The sequence below is a fragment of the Rhinopithecus bieti genome, unplaced genomic scaffold (assembly GCF_001698545.2).
Source record: "Rhinopithecus bieti isolate Rb0 unplaced genomic scaffold, ASM169854v2 scaffold_74595, whole genome shotgun sequence".
In the NCBI taxonomy this organism is placed as follows: domain Eukaryota; kingdom Metazoa; phylum Chordata; class Mammalia; order Primates; family Cercopithecidae; genus Rhinopithecus; species Rhinopithecus bieti.
In genome coordinates this window covers 247,740-267,443 of record NW_016827607.1, presented here as the reverse complement: position 1 = coordinate 267,443, position 19,704 = coordinate 247,740, and the positions used below count along the sequence as shown (strand labels likewise).

The 19,704-nt window shown below is 44.8% G+C and overlaps 1 protein-coding gene across 8 annotated transcripts in view; it reads right to left on the bottom strand.

Moving 5' to 3' along the window:
• Positions 1-19,704, bottom strand: part of CFAP251 (cilia and flagella associated protein 251) — an 88,218-nt gene that overhangs the window by 53,639 nt on the left and 14,875 nt on the right. For all 8 annotated transcript variants that reach the window (XM_017863998.1, XM_017863999.1, XM_017863991.1 and 5 more), the window contains exons 4-8: positions 19,172-19,312; positions 16,729-16,838; positions 8,099-8,210; positions 7,774-7,854; positions 1,337-1,414 (exon numbers count right to left, since the gene is read on the bottom strand). In XM_017863998.1, the coding sequence (XP_017719487.1) occupies positions 1,337-1,414; positions 7,774-7,854; positions 8,099-8,210; positions 16,729-16,838; positions 19,172-19,312 (522 nt within the window). The remainder of the gene's footprint in view (positions 1-1,336; positions 1,415-7,773; positions 7,855-8,098; positions 8,211-16,728; positions 16,839-19,171; positions 19,313-19,704) is intronic.

The window sequence follows — 19,704 nt, the reverse complement described above, 5'->3', positions numbered from 1 at the left end:
GTGTTTCATACATTCACAATGGTGAGCAACCATCTAGATCCAAGACATTTTCATAACCCCAAAAGGAAATCTCCTACCCATCAAGCAGCCACTCAGTCGCTCCCCAGGACTTGAAAACCACCAGTTTCCTCTGTATCTGTGGACTTACCTATGCTGGACATTCCATAGAAATGGCATCATACAACATGTGACTTTCATGTCTGGGGTCTTTCATTTAGCATCATGCCTTCAAGGCTGATCCATGTCACAGCATGTATCAGTACTTCATACAATAACATTCCATTGTATGGACAGGCCACATTTTGTTTACCTAATCATCAGTAGATGAACATTTGGCTTGTTTCTACCTTTTGGTTATTACAAATAACCATATAGTGCTGCTGCTGCTGTGAACATTTGTGTAGAAGTATTTGTTCGAATGCTTCTTTTCAATTCTTTTACATCTCACCTTGGAATTGCTGAGTTACATTATTCCATGTTTAACTTGGAACGTTTTTTGTTTTGTTGTGTTTTGTTTTGTTGACACAGAGTCTCACTCTGTTGCCCAGGCTGGAGTGCAGTGGCACCATCACCATCACAGCTCACTGCAGCCTCAAACTCCAGGGCTCAAGCAATCCTTCAGCCTCAGCCTCTTGAGCAGCTGGGACTACAGGGATGCATCACCATGTGCTGTTAATTTTTTTTAAATAATTTTTTGTAGGGATGAGGTCTTGTTATGTTGCCCAGGCTAGTCTTAAACTCCTGGCCTCAAGTGCTCCTCCTGCCTTGGCCTCCCATGGTGCTGGAAATACAGTCACAAGCCATTGTACTCAGCCTCAATGTTTTTTATTCTCATGATTTCGCCCTGTGTCAGTATATGTATCACTAATCTGTTTGCTAATTCCTTTCTAAAAGGGAAAAAAGACCAAGGTCTCAAAAAAATCTGTATTTTAGAGCCAGGTATGGCCGGCTCACCCCTCTAATCCCAGTTATTTGAGAAGATAAAATGGGAAGATCACTTGAGCCCAGGAGTCTGAGGCAGCCTGGGCAACATAGTGAGATCTTGTCTCCAAAAACCCACAAAACTTGTATTTTAGTCTTGTTAAATAAATTCAAATAAACATTTGCCTCATTGCTTTAATAAAATTTAATAAATAAAATTGAATTATTTGCTTCTGATTTAATATGCTAATTTCAAATGGGACTAAACACTATAATTAAATAAAAACATTTTAATATATATTCATTGCTTCCTAAGTAGAGATACTATATTGTTACATTACTGAAACATTTGTACTCAAAGAATGAACACATACTTCTACCCACATTTAAGACAAATAAAAATATTTCTACTTACCCATGCATAATATATTGCCTGTGTTTTACTATTGCTCACCAATTCTTTATTATTTGTTGGGTTAAAAGTAAGGTAGTTCTGAAATATAAAGTATGAAAATACATTAATGATAAATTTTCTGTTTCTGGTTAAGCTGAATGTTAAAATTACATAATAATTTTAATTAAAACAAATGAGTAGGGGCCAGGCACGGTGGCTCACTCCTGTAATCCCAACAGTTTGGGAGGTCGAGGTGGGCAGATCACCTGAGGTCGGGAGTTTGTGACCAGCCTGACCAACATGGATAAACCCCGTCTCTACTGAAAATACAAAATTAGCCAGGCATGGTGACACATGCCTGTAATCCCAGCTACTCGGGAGGCTGAGACAGGAGAATTGCTTGAACCCACGAGGTGGAGGTTGTGGTGAGCAGAGGTCGCGCCATTGCACTCTAGCCTGAGCAACAAGAGCGAAACTCCATCTCAAAACACACACACACACGCACACACACACACTAGGAATATAAAACAGAAAAGATACAGCATTTGGTAAAAAATAGGAATATCATTTAAATACTGGTGATTAAAATAAATAGTGTCAAATGTGTTCCCCTTCCAGTCTGATCTATTAAATTTCATCATCCATAAATTGGAACAAGCTTTTCTTTTTTTTTTTTTTTTTTTTTTGAGCCAGAGTCTTGCTCTGTCACCTAGATTGGAGTATAGTGGCGCCATCTCAGCTCACTGCAGACCCCGTCTCCTGGGTTCAAGTAATTCTCCTGCCTCAGCCTCCCGAGTAGTTGAGACTACAGGCATGTGCCACCATGCCCAGCTAATTTTTATATTTTTAGTAGAGACGGGGTTTCACCATGTTGCCCAGGTTGGTATCGAACCCTACCTCAAGCGATCCACCCACCTAAGCCTCCCAAAGTGCTGGGATTACAGGTGTGGGCCACTGCACCTGGCTGTAACAAGCTTTTCTGACAGTGATCAATTTAAAATAATAACAATAATAATAATAAAATAAATTGAAACAAGCAAAAGTAAACCGGTATTCACCAATAACCTTTATTCTGTATCCTTTTAAAGACTGCTGCATATATATTTCTAAATTTGACAGGGCCACACAGTATCTTGGAATGAATGCAAGATATTGGAAGGGGATTCTAATTCCTGCCAAGATGGTGAATAGCATGGGCTGCTGGCTCCCTTCCCAAAAATCAACCCTGCAGAAACTATGGAAGTGAAGGAAACTTTAAACACTCAAACGAAACAGTCACAGCAAGAACAACAAAGCAAGCTCTTCCTGGGGAGCCACGGGGTATGTGTTTGAAATGTGCATGGGAGGTGGGTGGCTACAGCCTGGGGTGAAGGGCTACAGGAGACAGCACTGAGGGACAGGCTGGAGAAAAGCTTTTTAAGTTCCATTTCTACCATTTCCACCCCGTCTCCACGCCTACTCCTTACCTATCATTTTCCAAACATTTTATGAATGTTACATACCACAGGAGTGTAAACTACCAATGCCAGTATTTGAGAATTCATATCAGAACAGCACAAAAGCCCGGGCAGGGTAAGGAATTGGCAAAAGCAAGTGCATGAAGCAGACTTCACAAAGCCTGAAAATCAGCCTCAAACCACCTCAAGCTCTGATTAAGCTGAAGCACTCTGCTAAGTGCCTTTAAGAAGCAAAAGTCAGTCTTCTTTGGAGGAAGTCATCTCGAGCCTCAAATTTATTTCTACACTTTAAAAAACACAACATCAGGCATTCAGTAAAAAATAGCAAGGCATATGAAAGAGATACCTCCAGGTCAGGCACTGTGGTATATGCCTGGAATCCCAGCACTTTGCAAGGCTGAGGCAGGAGGATCGCTTGAGGCCAGGAGTTCAAGACCAGCCTGGGCAACAGAGCAAGACCCCATCTCAAAAAAGAAAAGAAAAGAAAAAAGACCCATCCAAATGACTGAAAACCAAGGGGAAAAAGCAATCGGCAGAAAGAAGCCACAGGAGATCCGAGTATTGAGGTGGTTAGACACAGACATGACAATCACTGGATTAACATGCAGGAAAGTAGAGGACAAGATGGGGAATCTCAGCAGATAGCTCTACTTAAAAAGGAATCAAATGGAAGCTCTAGACCTGAAAAAATGATTTAAAATGCTCAATAGACAGTTTAACAAAAATTTAGATATAGCCAAAGAAAGAACGAGTCAGCAGGAAAGGAAGACAAATTATAGTAGAAAACATCCAGACTGAAGCAGAAACAGATGGAAGGATAAAAAATACAGAAAAGAAAATAAAAGACCAGTGGGACAAGACCAGAAAAGGTCTAACATATATGTAATTGGAGCCCCAGAAGGAGAATAAAGAAAGAATGTGGCAGAAGACATGTGTAAAGAGGTAATGGTTGAGAATTTTCCAAAACTGAGAAGAGATATAACATCCCAGGTTCAAGAAATCCTAAAGGATAAACTTTACAAAAATCAACAACATACCCACATCCACATAGACACATCACTGAAAAGCTGCTGGGGTTGGTGCAGCAGTGGCTCATGCCTATAATCCCTGCACCTTGGGAGACTGAGGTGGGAAGGTCACTTGAGCCCAGGAGTTTGGGACCAGCCTGGGCAACACAGCGAGACCCTATCTCTACAAAAAAAGAAAAAAAAATTAGCCAGGTGTAGTGGTGCTACCTGGGAGACTGAGGTGGGAGAATCACTTGAGCCTAAGAGATCCAGGCTGCAATGAGTGGTGACTGTGCCACTGCACTTCAGCCTAGGTGATGGAGTGAGACCCTGTCTCAAAAACAGAACATAACAACAAGAACAAATAAATCCTGCTGAAAATCAAGGGAAAATCTGTAAAAACAGCTGGGGGCCAAAGAGAGAGATACACAACATTCAATCCAGGGATTGACAGCTGACTTTTCAACAGAAACAGTAGAAACCAGAAGACAACAGAATCACATCCTTGAAGATATGAAGTGCTAAAAGAAAATACTACCAGTCTAGAATTCCATACCAAAGGAAAATCTCCTTCAAAAATAAAGACTTGTCCATGAACATTCACAACAGCTTTATTTTTAATAGCCACAACCAGGAAACAACCCAATGTCCATTAACAGTGAATTAGTAAGGTTACATACCTATTCAATGCGCTACTATTCAACAATAAAAAGGAATACACTACTGATATGTGCAGCAACAAAACTGAGTGAAAGAAACCAAAGCTCTCTGTAAATGGAGTCTATTTATTATACATGAAATTCTAGAAAAAGCAAACTGATGAACAATAATCAGGATGGTAAACATTAGGAGATGGATGGAGGAATCAGATCACACCTTGAAGGCCACATGTCATGGAATTTTAATGTTAATCTGAGGACAACGAGAAGTTACTGAAGGATTTTAAGTACAGGAGTGATGTAATATTTTAATTATTTAAAAATAACTCTCTGGCCGGGCACGGTGGCTCACGCCTATAATCCCAGCACTTTGGGAGGCCAAGGCAGGCGGATCACAAGGTCAAGAGATCGAGACCGTCATGGCTAACATGGTGAAACCCCGTCTGTACTAAAAATACAAAAAATTAGCTGGGCATGGTGGCACGTGCCTGTAGTCCCAGCTACCCAAGAGGCTGAGGCAGGAGAATCGCTTGAACCCAGGAGGCGGAGGTTGTAGGAACCGAGATTGCGCCACTGCACTCCAGCCTGGGTGACAGAGTGAGATTCCATCTCAAAAAAAAAAAAATAAGAAAATAAAGAAAATAAAACAAAACAAAAAACAGTCTGACTGCTGTGGGAAGATTGTTAGAGAGTGAAGAGAGAGTGAAAGCAGAGAGACCAGTGGGCCAGATGGTGCAGGTAGAGGTGACTGTGGCCTGGACTAGGATGGTGGCAACAGAGGTGGAGAGGAGAGGGAAGATTTCGTGGCAACAGAGGTGGAGAGGAGAGGGAAGATTTCAGGATATGTCTTGGAAGTAAATAGCCTTGGGAATAGATGACAATACCCAAGAAGAAAGCATAGCAAGAAGAGGGCTGGGTGTGGTGGCTCACGCCTGTAATCCCAGCACTTTGGGAGGCTGAGGTAGGTGGATGGCTTGAGCGTAGGAGTTGGAGACCACACTGGTCAACATGGCAAAACTCTGTCTCTGTAAAAAATTTAAAAATTAGCTGGGCATGATAGTGTGCACCTGTAGTTCCAGCTGCTCAGGAGGCTGAGGTAGGAGGACTGCTTGAGCTCAGGAGGCAGAGGCTGCAGTGAGCTGGGATTGTGCCACTATACTCCAGCCTGGACAACAGGGAGACCCTGTCTCAAAAAAGATTTTTTTGCGTTTTAATAATTTTAAATTTAGGCTGGGCGCGGTGGCTCAAGCCTGTAATCCTACTAGCCAGACATGGTGGCTCACACCTGTAATCCCAACACTCTGGGATGTTAATACAGGCAGGTTGCTTGAGCCCAAGAGTTCGAGAGCAGCCTGGGCAACACGGCAAAACCCCATCTCTACAAAAAGTACAAAAACTAGCAAGGTGTGGTGGCTCACGCCTGTCATCCCGTCTACTCAGAAGGCTGAGGTGGGAAGATCACTTGAGCCAGGAGGTGGAGGTTATGGTGAACCAAAGATTGCACCACTGTACTCCAGCCTGGGTGACAGAGCCAGACCCTGTCTCAAAAAAACAAACAAATAAATAAACCTACTAGAGATAATTTTAATTCAGCAAAATTGCAAGGTACAAAATCAACACACAAAAATTAGCTGTCTTTTATACACTAGCAATGAACAATCTAAAAGGATATTAAGAAAACAAATCCATTTAAAATAGCATCAAAAAACACAAAATCCTTAGGAATAAATTTAACCAGGAGGTGAAGACTTGAGCTCCGGAAATTACAAAACTTTCCTGAAAGAAATTAAAGAAGACATAAATAAATGGCAAGGCATCCCATGCTCATGGATTAGAAGACGATGCTGTGAAAACGATGACACCACCCAAAGTGATCTACAGATTCAATGCAAAATCGCTATCAAAACCCCAATGGCGTTTTTTGCAGCAATAGAAAAACCCATCCTAAATAGCCACATATGGTTGGTGGCTACTGTGTTAGCACAACCTTAAGGAGTAAGAAATATTTTTTTAGGGGCAAGAGGAATGTTGGGGGGAAAGGAAAGAAGATGGACATATGGCTGCATAACCATATTTCCCTGGCTGAGTCTAGTCACCCAAACCCTCTGGGATTTAGATCCTGCAAGTCAGGCATGTACTTATCACAGTGCCTGGCACAGAACAGGTACTCGATAAATATATGACAAATGAAGCATGCAAGGATGAATGAGACAAGTCACAACAGCAGGGAGCAGCGACCCAGGAAAAAAGAAGACCTGATGGAAACTTGCTGGGTGTCCGTGGCAAGTCACCTCATGTAAGTTGGGAGCAATAATAATAACTTCCCTATACTCCTCAGAGTTAGTTTTACAAGGTTCGAAGCAGTTAAAAGCACACTTATAGAATAAGAAAGACTGCCGGGTGGGTGATTTTAGACAAAGTATTTAATAATTAATGGTAGTATTCCACAGATATTAATATCTATTTTGCTAGCATGTTTGCATGGATTATGTGAGATAATGTAAGTAAAGAAAGCAGACTCTGGAACTTGAAAAATATTAGCTATTATAGCTATTATAGTCAAGTAAAATAAATCAGGAAATGAAAGGGTTTTAAAAACTCTACTGACGCCAGGCGTGGTGGCTCACGCCTGTAATCCCAACACTTTGGGAGGCCGAGGTGGGCGGATCACCTGAGGTTGAGAGTTCGAGACCAGCTTGACCAACATGGAGAAAACCCATCTCTACTAAAAAAATACAAAATTAGCCAGGCGTGGTGGTGCACGTCTGTAATCCCAGCTACTCGGAAGGCTGAGGCAGAAGAATCACTTGAACCTGGGAGGCAGGATTTGTGTTGAGCCGAGATCATGCCACTGCACTCCAGACTCCAGCCTGGGCACCAAGAGCGAAACTCTGTCTCAAAAAAAAAAAAAAAAACACTCTACTGCAGCATAACACAACTCCCCTGAAACAAAAAGCAGGTTTTGGCCCAGCATCAGTAGAACTTTGTTTTTGTTTTTTTGAGATGGAGTCTTACTTTGTCACCCAGGCTGGAGTGCAGTGGCACAATCTTGGCTCACTGCAACCTCTGCCTCCCAGGTTCAAGCAATTCTTATGCCTCAGCCTTCCAAGTAGCTGGGACTATAGGCATGTGCCACCACGCCCAGGGAATTTTTGTATTTTTAGTAGAGACGGGCTTCACCATGTTGGCCAGGCTGGCCTTGAACTCCTGACCTCAAGTGATAACCCACCTCAGCCTCCCAAAGTTCTGGGATTATAGGTGTGAGTCACTGCGCCCAGGCTGGCCTGGCACCCATATAACTTTAGTTGATATTTACAGGCTCCAATTGAACTCACCTGAACACCGTACTCTTTGGGGAGTTCGAGAGTGCATGCTGGTGTTTCCACTGCCAAAGTCCACTTCCAGATGCACACCTTCTGTAGGTGACAGCAGAGAGAGGGGCATGAGAAATTCTTTGAAGTCTGCTAAAGTAACTTACACCTCTTGTGGTGACCCCAAAACTTCAAGTAACTAAGGACAGAGGCCCAGACTCTGTGCTGTGGAGTCTGGTCTTTTGAGAACATCACAAACATCATGCAGCCTGAACAGAGCTGCCCACGGGGACACTCTGGACGGGCCAGCCAGCTCGCTGAAGCTGACCCAAAGGGCCAGGGCCTTTACCTGGACTTCAGCATCTGAGATGGTTGCCAGATACTTGGCGTCATGGGTCATGGCCATGGCCCTGATGCCATTCCCTTCGGGGCAGCTGTCAAATATCGTGTGCACAGGAATACTGCAAAACAGGACAAGGGGTGACACTTGCTGAGGTCTCCCTGGCTTCCCAGAGAGGCCCAGGGCAGGTCTGAGCTCAGCCCAAACCTCTCCAAAACAGAACAAAATGTGATCTATCCATACAATGGAATCTTTTTGAGCCATAGAAGGGAATGAAGCACTGACACATGCTATGATATGACATGGATGAGCCTCGAAAACGATGCTAAGTCAAAGAAGCCAGGTTCGAAAGGTGCAGAGTGTACGAGTCCACTCATATGAAATGGCCAGAATAGGCAAACCCATGGAGACAGATAATGGGTGCAGGGTGTCCTTCTGGGGTGGTGAAAACGTTTTGGAACTAGATAGAGATAATGGTTGCATAACAGTGTAAATGTATTAAATGTCACCAAACTGCAAGCTTTAAAATGGTCAGTTTTATGTCATGTGAATTTAACCTCAACAACAACAGTAGTCAAGCCTAACTCAAGGCAATGGGCCTGCTGTTTGCCCTCTTCACAAGCTCTAGTTTCTCATTCACTAGGTACCAGGCACTGATTCTGTGCCAGGTTGTGCCTGGCAGGAAGGATGTAAATATGAAAAGATAACTAGGACAACGTCCCAGCTCGCAGGGAATCGGGCACTCTCCTACGTAGGTGGGAATGCAAAGGAGCAGCACCTTTCTAGAAGCAGTTTGGCTGGATCTATCAAAACCTTCAATGCATACACCCCACCGCCCAGTCCCTCCACTCTTACGACTTTTTCCTAGGGAAACCATGGAAAAGGTAAACAAAGGCCAATGAAAATTCATAGTCATCGTGGTACTACTCTAATAGCAAAAATCAAACAACACAAATGTCCCTTAATATACCGCACATGAATTGTTTAAAAAGACATTATAGTATAACCACATGATAAGAAACTAGGTTGGGCACAGTGTTGCACACTGGTAATCCCAGCACTTTGAGAGGCTGAGGAGGGTGGATCGCTTGAGCTAAGGAGTTCGAAATCAGCCTGGGCACCATGGCACAACCCTGTCTCTACCAAAAATAGAAAAATTAGCTGGGCATGGTGGCATGCGCCTGTGGGCCCAACTACATGGGAGGCTGAGGTGAGAGGATCACTTGAGTCCGGGAGGTGCAGGCTGCAGTGAGCCAAGATCATGCCACTGCACTCCAGCCTGGGTGACAGAGCAAGACCTTGCCTCAAAAATAAATAAATAAATAAAATAAAATAAATAAATAAATAAATAAGGCCAGCGTGGTGGCTCACACCCGCAATCCCAGCACTTTGGGAGGCCAAGGCAGGTGGATCACCTGAGGTGAGGAGTTTGAGACCAGCCTGGCCAACACGGTGAAACCCCGTCTCTACTAAAAATACAAAAATTAGCCTAGTATGGTGGCAGGAGTCTGTAATCCCAGCTACTCAGGAAGCTGAGGTAAGAGAATCACTTGAACCTGGGAGGTGGAGGTTGCAGTGAGCTGAGATTACACCATTGCACTCCAGCCTGGGCAACAAAAGTGAAACTCCACCTCAAAAAATAAAATAAAATAAAAAATAGAAATAAAATAAAAACTTTGCTGCCTTCAAAAAGAATGAGGTAGACTGGGAGAGTGACCAAAATTTGTGAAAAAAGCAAATTGCAAAACAATTGCATCATCCTAATCGTGTGTATGTGTGTGAGTGTGTGTGTGTATATTGAAAAAACTCTGGAGGAATAGACTGCAAACTGTAAGCAATGGTTCCTCTGGAGATGGGGTTTGGGTGAGGAGGAACTTTTATTTTTTGCTCTTACACTTCCATACTGTGTTACTGACAAGACCTTAGAACTGTATGATTCCGACACAGCTTGAAAAACCCAGAATTAGATGACATGTAAGTATCTAAGACAACCAAAGCACAGAAGCAGTGGAAACGAAGATGGAAGTTGTAATGTTTGGGTTGGGGGAGGTCCACTGATTCCCACTGGAATGAAGAGAGGGTGGTAGCAAGACTTAAATTTAAACCAGGAATGCAGGCCGCACGGTTCTTTTTTTTTTGGTTATGGAGTCCTAGATACAGTGAAGATAAATAGGCCTCAGTACGTCTGTATGTCACACCAGGGTCCCAACTGGCTGGCATCAAGTCTGTGTCCCAGCTGAGGACTTCTCTGGTTCTCTGTCACTTGAGAAACTTCATCCCACTGAGAAGTAGCCCCAAAAATTCACCTGGGAAGGCAATCCCAAAGTGATTGGAAATAACACAGTGAAGTCCTTAGTGAGAAAATGTATCTTATCCTTGGAGATACTTGGAATTGAATATAGAGAAGATGAAGTCAGTCAGATCTGCATTATTAACATAGTTGTGATAAGAGAATTTGTTCATTTTTTAGGAATTTGTAATGTTTAAGTGAATTTGACATACCCCAGAGTTGCTAACAGATTAGATTTGTGATGCTAATTTAAAATATGTAGATTTAGATTTGTGATTTTAAATTAAAATCGTAATAGGTTTATAAGCAATATTAGAACACTTAAGGAAACTTATGTCTAATTTACTAGATTTGCAGTAATTAAGTACTATGAAGGATTTGTTTGTTAATCAGACTACTAAAAAACTTAATGAAACTGAATATCTTAAATATCGAAATGCAGTTTTAAATGTTTAAAAGGAGTTAATAACCAGATGTGTAAGTGGGGCCAAACATTAATCAAAGCCTCCTCAAAGGTGATTGCAAAAATATGCTAGATTTATAAACAGAGTAAGATTTTAAGTTGAAAACTGGAGGAAGAACTACGGTTTTTAATTGATCACTAATAAAATGAAGACTAATCCCAAAACCAAAACAGCCTCTGAATAATCTTTTCTGGGTCCCAAAGTAATCACTTGGGATATCATAAAATTCATATTAACATAGCATTTGCATTATTAACCACAGATATGCTTTACTGTGTAATTTTTTTAAAAAATCACTGCCCTCAAGTGGCTTCGTGTCTAGTAGAGACACAGTTTCACAAATAAGGAAAAAACAGCAGGTCAGCATCATAACGGAGCAGCTCTGTGTGGTGACGGTGTCGGTCAGCAAAGGCTTCAGAGACAAGACACACCTGAAGGACTCCGACGACTGTCCTGCCGGCCGACGTCAGGCTTCTACTGCATGAGGTGATACCTTTTCCTGTGGTTAAGTTGGATGTGCCATTACTTGCAGCTGAGAGCGTGTTAGCAGCTGCAGATGGCTACGTGTGCAGGCAGCAGGCGTTTCACTTTCTGGGGGAAGTGTCGGCGCAGCCCTAATGCAGGGTGCGTGTTCCCTGTAGCATAAGCTGATCTGACAATGGGCAGTTTCTAAAGGGTTTTAATCAGGGTGGCAACACAATCAGATTTACGTTTCGGAAAAGATCACACCAACCATGTTGGGGAGAAAAACTATATGAAGATATCCATATACATGTGTTTAAAACAAAAGCAAATGTTTTGAAAGGAAACACATCAAACTGATTACCTCTAGAAAGAAGACTAGGATCAGAGATGGCAGCCAGTGCTTTCCATGAAAATGTATCGGTTTTCATTAATTTTTTTTTTTTGAGATGAATTCTCGCTCTGTCGCCCAGGCTGGAGTGCAATGGCATGATCTTGGCTCACTGCAACCTCCGCCTCCTGGGTTCAAGCGATTCTGTCTCAGCCTCCCGAGAAGGTGGGATTACGGGCAACATTATGCCCAACTAATTTTTTTTTTGTATTTTGTATTCTGTATTTTTGTAGAGACGGGGTTTCCCCATGTTGGCCAGGCTGGTCTCGAATGCCTGACCTCAAGTGATCCACCCTCTTTGGCCTCCCAAACTACTGGGATTATAGGCGTGGGCCACCATTAAATTTAACAGTTTTCTATTAAAATGTACTAAAATCATTTTTTAACAAATTAAGCAGATGAGCCGGGCATGGTGGCTCACGCCTGTAATCCCAGCACTTTGGGAGGCTGAGTCAGGCAGATCACTTGAGCGCAGGAATTCGAAACGAGCCTGAGTAACATGGTGAAACCCCATCTCTATTAAAAAAATACAAAAAAATTAGCTGGGTGTGGTGGTGTGTACCTGTGGTCCCAGCTACTTGGGAGGCTGAGATGGGAAGATCATCTAAGCCCAGGAGGTAGAAGTTGCAGTGAGCTGAGATTGTGCCACTGCACTCCAGCCTGGATAACAGAGTGAGACCCTGTCTCAGTAATAATAATAATAATAATAATAATAATAATAATAACAATAACAACAACAGATGAGGCTGGGTACAGTGGCTCACAGTTGTAATCCCAGCACATTGGGAGGCCAAGGCAGGGGATCACTTGTGCCTAGGAGTTTGAGACCAGCTTGGGCAACATAGGAGGACCCTGTCTCTACCAGAAAAAAAAAAAAAAAAATTAGCCAGGCTCAGTGGCATGTACCCGTGGTCCCAACTACTCAGGAGGCTGAGGTGGGAGGATTACTTAAGCCCTGGAGGCCAAGGCTGCAGTGAGCCACGATCACACCACTGCACTCCAGCCTGGGTGACAGAGTGAGAACCTGTCTCAAAAACATAAAAACAAAACGAAAACCAGATGAAAGAGCATACATTGTTTGGTCTGTCCATACAATGTAATGTGATTCCGCCATAGAAAGGACATGTGCCATACCACAGATGAACCTTCAAGCATGATGCTAAGTGAAAGAAGCCAGACATGAAGGTCATGTGTTGTAGGGATGTGAGATCAGAGAAGCCACAGCAAATGAAGTGTTAGATGCCACAGAGATGTCAAGTCACATGAGGTTCAGGGTTGGGTAATGCGATCCCCTGGAGGTCACTGGTCACCTGCGGGAGAGCAGTTCCTGTGTCCCCCACTATAGAACATTCAACAGGACTTCTTCCTAACCTCCTCGTGCATCTGGACTCACTTGTTGAACTCTTCCCTTCCACCCATCTACCCAACTAAGCCCTAACAGTCTTGTCAGTGAATCTGACTGCTCTCTGCCTCAGGCCAGGAGTTAAGAAAGAAAACCCATCTAGGATCCTCTATCATGGCCTGGTGCTGCGCTCCAGTGATCCTCACAATATCCTGTGCACTGGATTTAATGGGCTAAGTGGCCCCTCCAAACTCAGGCCCACCCAGAACCTCAGAATATGACTTTATTTGGACACAGGGCCTTTGTGGATGTAGTTAGTTAAGAAGAGGTTGTGCTGGACTAGGGTGGGCCCCAAATCCAATGCCCAGGGTCCTCAAGAAGACACAGATGGATGCATGGTAGGAATGCCATGGGAAGATGGAGGCAGAGATCGGAGGGATGTGTCCACAAGCCAAGGACACCAAGGGTCACCCGCAGCCAGCAGAAGCAAGGGGAGAGGCCTGGGACAGATTCTCCCTCACAGCCCCCAGAAGCAGCCAACCCTGCCGACACCTTGGTTTCAGACTTCTGGCCTCCAGAACTGCAAGAGTGTATATCGTTTGAGGTAATTCGTTACAGCAGCCCGAGGAAAGTAAAAAACAGTAGACATCATTATTCTTTTTTCACAAATGGGAAAGTTACTTTCTTCTCTGGGCCTCCAAGTCACACAGCAGACCATGGCCGAGCGGGCATGGAAGCCCAGGTGGATGCCAGAGCCCACACTCACACCTGCCTCCTGCCACCTGCTCTTTCATGTCCCTCTGAAGTCCCCTGGGTCCCTTCCCTTCTTCCCTTCCAATTCTCCTACCCAGGCAAGCCACCACCAGTCACATTCCCTGTTCTTATTCCCCTCCTGCCCAGCACGGCTGGACAAGCATCACCACGTTCCCCCACCCACCATATACTGCAGGCTCATGCTTTTTGTCCCCAACCAGGCCCTCCCTGAAACCCTACAGCTCCTTCCCTTCATTTGGTGGACCTCTACTGCATTCTCATTGATTACACAATGTCATATCCCACAACCCAAACTACCAGCCCCATTCCCAATGTCCTCGGCAGACAAGACGGCCTCCTGCTTGAGAGCTGTCACACAAGGTGGCGTGCTCAGTCCCACAGGATCCCCCAACTGCCTAGACATCTTCTTGTCCAGCACTTTGCAAACTATCTGTGGTGAAAGGTACTTTTTAAAAACTTTTATTCCATTGCAGACCAATGCATATTTTTTTTCTTGAGACAGGGTTTTACTCTGTCACCCTGGCAGGAGTGTAATGGCATGATCATGAATCACTGCAGCCTCAAACACCTAAGCTCAAGCCATCTTCCCGCCTCAGCCTCCCGAGTAGCTGGGACTACAGGCGTGCACCACCACATGTGGCTAACTTTTAATTTTTTGTAGAGACAGTCTCACTATGTTGCCCAGGCTGGTCTCAGACTCCTGGCCTCAAGTTATCCTCCTGCCTCAGCCTCCCAAAGTGCTGGGAGGCTCCCAAAGTGCCTGAGTCACTGCACCCAGCCCAGATCAAATACTTTCACAAAATAAAAATATCATAGCAAGAACAAATTGCTATAAAAGTTCCCAAAGGCCCCCTCTCATTTTCTGTACTTTCTGTTCAACATAGCCCAGGACCGGCTGACAGATCAGCTCAGCCTGCAGACCACACTTTGAGCAGGACTGCTCAAGCCCACAGAAATTCCACCATTCCTTGTCTGATGCACTATCAGAAAAGGAACCAGAAAAGGTGAATTTTATGAGTTAGGAAGAAAGGCAATACAGGATGACAACCTTGATACCAGAGAGGCTCTGCATTCAGTCTGCCTCCAGCCAGGGAGGGAGGAGAGTAAGTTACAGAAGCAGATACAAGGAGAGTACAGAACCCCAGCCTTCCGGATCCAGCTCCAGTAGAAAGTCTATGGGCTGTCAACCTCCCCTCACCACCTGGACTGGTTTATCTGACGTTTGATTGAAGTGAGCATGCCTTTTGCCCCCAGGTTAAGAAGGCCACTGTAACTCATTTCTTAGACACCAGAGTGTTTCAGAAGGCCAGTAGGCTTATCACGAGAAAACCATCAGAACAGTCCAGTAGATGGAGACCCTACAAAATCCCTGACCTGTACTCCTCAAAACTGTCAGTCATCAAAAACAAGGGAAGTCTAAGAAATTGCCATAGCCAAACAGAGCCTAAGGAGCCATCACAGCTAAATCGAATGTGGTCTCCTGGGTGGGATCCTGGATGTTTGTTAATAATCATGTGTCAATATTGGTTCATGAATTATAGCAAATTGATCCTACTAATGTAAGATGTAACTAATGTGGGAATCTGGGTGTAGGGTATATGGGAATCCTCAGTACTATCTTCCCAATTCTTCTGTAAATCTAAAACTGTTCTAAAAATAAAAGTCCGTTAATTGGCCGGGCGCAGTGGCTCAAGCCTGTAATCCCAGCACTTTGGGAGGCCGAGACGGGCGGATCACGAGGTCAGGAGATCGAAGACGCATCCTGGCTAACAGGGTGAAAACCCGTCTCTACTAAAAATACAAAAAACTAGCCGGGGACCTGGCGGGCCGCCTGTAGTCCCAGCTACTCGGGAGGCTGAGGCAGGAGAATGGTGTGAACACGGGAGGCGGAGCTTGGCAGTGAGCTGAGATCCGGCCACTGCACTCCAGCCTGGGCAACAGAGCCGGACTCCGTCTCAAAAAAAAAAAAAAAAAAAAAAAAAAAAGTCTGTTAATTTAAAAAAGAGAGAAAGAAAGGCCAGGTGTGGTGGCTCATGCCTATAATCCCAGCACTTTGGGAGGCCGAGGCAGGAGGATGGCTTGAGCCCAGGAGTTCAAGACCAGCATGGGAAACAAAGCAAGACCTCATCTCTATGAAAATATAATACAATAAATTAAAATATTTAAGAAGAGGCCAGGCATGATGACTCACACCTATAATCCCAGTGCTTTGAGAGGCCAAGAAGGGAGGATCTCTTGAAGCCAGGAGTTCAAGACCAGCCGGGGCAACATAGCAAGGCCTCGTCTCTACAAAAAAAAGTTAGCCAGGTGTGGTTGCATGTGCCTGTGGTCCCAGCTACTCAGGAGGCCAAGGCAGGAGAATCACTTGATCCTGGGAGTTCATGGCTGCAATGAGCTATGACTGCACCACCACACTCCAGCTCGGGCAATGGAGTGAGACCCTGTCTGTACTATAAAAGAAAGGAGGCAATGGTGGGTTGTTAGAATTAGAGAGAGACTGCAGAGAAACAGCAGCTTTGGAAAGTCTCCCATCATTACTATACCTAAAACTATGGCAGGCAAACAGATCGAAATTGAACATATCCAACAAGTAATGTATGGAACAGGGAGCAGGGATAGACAGGAACACTTGGTAGTAACCATTAAGAACAGCCCAGAAGAGGCAGCCTGACCAGCCACTAGAAAATCTGTCCTTGTAGAAGTAATGTTTCTCGTTGTAAATGACAGATTTGCCATCTGGGTTATGCTTTGAGCTTGTGTGAGCTAGGTTAGTGTGAGTCAGCATAAGCCAGTCTACTGTGGAACGCCAACAAATCAAATTTCTAGGCATTGGCATTACTCATTCTGTCATTGTCACACAGTGGCAGATACTCTACACAAATTTGGGGAAAAAAGAAGTGGCTACACAAAGCCTACCCTGTGAAGGAGTCCCATATAATCACCAGGCAGTCTGGCCCTTTGTCTGCTGTGGCGATCCACCGCCTGTCTTCACTGACACAGAGGCAGGAGATAATATTGGCATGGCCCTATGGAAATGGAGAGAAAATGCTTTGAAACATCCAAGATGTGGCCCAGACTTGGCCACCATCAGCAAAGGCCGGCCCCACAGAGAGATCTGAGCTCCTTTCAACGCTCATCTGGCTGGAAATTCTGTTCCTGCTGGCCTTCCTGGGGGTTTCTACACTTCCTAGTGGGTGATTTTCAAACTTTCTCTCCCTCCAAACACCTGAAAGATAACTCCCCACATGAACAATGGCTCCTAGAGGTCAAGGCACGTGGCAACTCCCAACCCAAGTGGAGGATAAGTATCTGGGCCCTCCCCTCCCCCAGCCACTCTGAGTCACGCTACCAGCCTCTTCTCTCTAGAACACTGCTCACTTCAGGGCTCTGAGCAGCAAAAAGTTCCTCACTGGTCTCTCTACTTCCACTCTTTTTGTTTGTTTGAGACAGGGTCTCACTCTGTCACCCAGACTAAAGTGCATCAACACAATCTTGGTTCACTGCAGCCTTGATCTCCTGGGCTCAAGCAATCCTCCCACCTCAGCCTACCAAGTAGCTGGGACTACAGGCACATGCCACCATGCCCAGCTAATTTTTAAATTTTTTGTAGAGACAAGGGTCTTGCTATGTTGCCCAGGCTGGCCTCAAACTCCTGGGCTCAAGTGATCTACCCCTCAGCCTCCTCGGCCACAGCCGGTGCTGAAATTACAGGCATGAGCCACCATGCTCAGCCTCTGCTTCCACTCTTATCTTCTTATAATCCTTTTGTGCACACAAGAGAGGAATCTTCTAGAAACACAAATGGCAGCACTCCCTGCTGGGAAATGGCCCCTCTTCCCTCCTCCCTTCTCTCTCACCTTCACGGCGCATCAGCCATGCCAGCCTTCTTTCCGGGCCCCACACACAGGCCTGAACACTTGTTGCTCCCTCTGGAATGTTCTCTCCCAGACTGTCTTTGACTGGCTCACTCTCATCCTCCAAGTCTCAGCAGAAACAGCACCTCTTCAATCCCTGCCCACTCAATCTAAAGTTAAGTCTTCTCTTACCCTAATTTGTCTCTCAGAGCGTTTTCATATATCCTTTTAATCACTGGTTACAATTTGTAATCATTTATGTGTTCACTTGTTTAATGTCTGTCTCTGTACTAGACTGTAAGCTCCATGAGAGCAGGGAATACATCTATTTTGTTCATTACTACAGACCTATACTCTGAAACATAGCAGCTATAAACTATTTGTGAAACGAATGGATGGTCAAGGCCACTCCCAGCCCTCTGGCCCTAGTGAGGCTGGACTCCTGCCTCTTTCCACCCTAGCACATCTGTGCATCCTGCTCGCCCTGACTATCTGAGCCTGCCCACAGCGATCTCTTCCTTCTCTCTCTGCCATCACCACTGTGCTCACTGCCATGCATTCAATGAAGCTCCAAGGGGAGCTGCCTGCTGATTTCTGCCTGCATATTTCTGGACTTCTAGAGACGGAATTCCTTAAGTTGCACCCAGACATCTTGAATCCCTGGCACAACACTGAGTATTGACTGGGTCCTTGGTAAATACCTCATGGTGTTTTTGATCTAGGCATCAGCTAAGGACACTCCTGTAACAACACACGTCAACTGAAAGGGTGATATGGAACAGTTTACCAGGTCAACAAGTAGAAAGTCAGACACCAAGGAATAGGACGCTTGGAAAGGTAAATGATGAAAATGAAATGGGTCCTAAATATCAGGAACGAACGAAGCGGAGTGCTGTGAGGAGGGCAGGCACGAAGGACAAATCGGGGAGGCTCAGAGAGGGGTGAAAATGAGCAAAGCTGCTGAAAGGAGGGAGGGATAAAAGGACAACTGACCTACTTAACACTTTCAAGACAGGAGACATCGTTTACTAGTACGGTCTTGGGCAAGTCACTTAAATCACTCCGAGCCTCAGTTTCTTCTTCTGTAAAATGGGTATATGAATACCCACTTCTCGGTACAGTTATAAGATGAAAGCCCTTTGAAACTACAGAGGTGTGTAAGGTCCGTGAGGTCGGCACCCTGCTGAATGGCTGCCCTTTGTGCTGTATCTGTGGAGACATGATCTACGCTGTCCACATTTTTGCAGAAGTGTAAAAAATACAGATGTTTTAAATTCTAACTATAAAATTAATGTCAACTGCTGTTTTGTAAGTTGGTTCTGATTAGAAACAGAGAGACAATAAGCAATACCCTTTATTTCTAAAGACAGGATTGCTTTCAGTTCCAAGGAGAGTGGGAAAATATGACAGTGATAGAATGAAGTCAGTCCTTGAGATACAAAACAAAATACCACACACACGTTAAAGACAACTCCCCTACCTGTAGGAAGCAAATCCCTGCATACCTGAAGGTGGTGTTGATTATTCCTGAACACGTTGTAGATGATCGCAGTGTGAGCACAAACATACAGAAGAACTCTCTGCTTTTCCTCTCGAATATAGTAAACAGGAAGAGAACTGTTCCATCCAAACGACCAGGTCATGGTCTGGAAGACAAGGGCAAAACCAGCAAGACATTACAGCGTGTTCAGCCCAGAGCTATGGCTCCAGGAACTTGCTGGAGGGGAAGGATTTCACATCAACAGTCCAGCAAAGAGGAACCACTTTAAGAAAGTCCTGGCCAGGCGCGGTGGCTCAAGCCTGTAATCCCAGCACTTTGGGAGGCCGAGACGGGTGGATCACGAGGTCAGGAGATCGAGACCATCCCGGCTAACACCGTGAAACCCCATCTCTACTAAAAAATACAAAAAACTAGCCGGGCGAGGTGGCGGGCGCCTGTAGTCCCAGCTACTCGGGAGGCTGAGGCAGGAGAATGGCGTAAACCCGGGAGGCGGAGCTTGCAGTGAGCTGAGATCCGGCCACTGCACTCCAGCCTGGG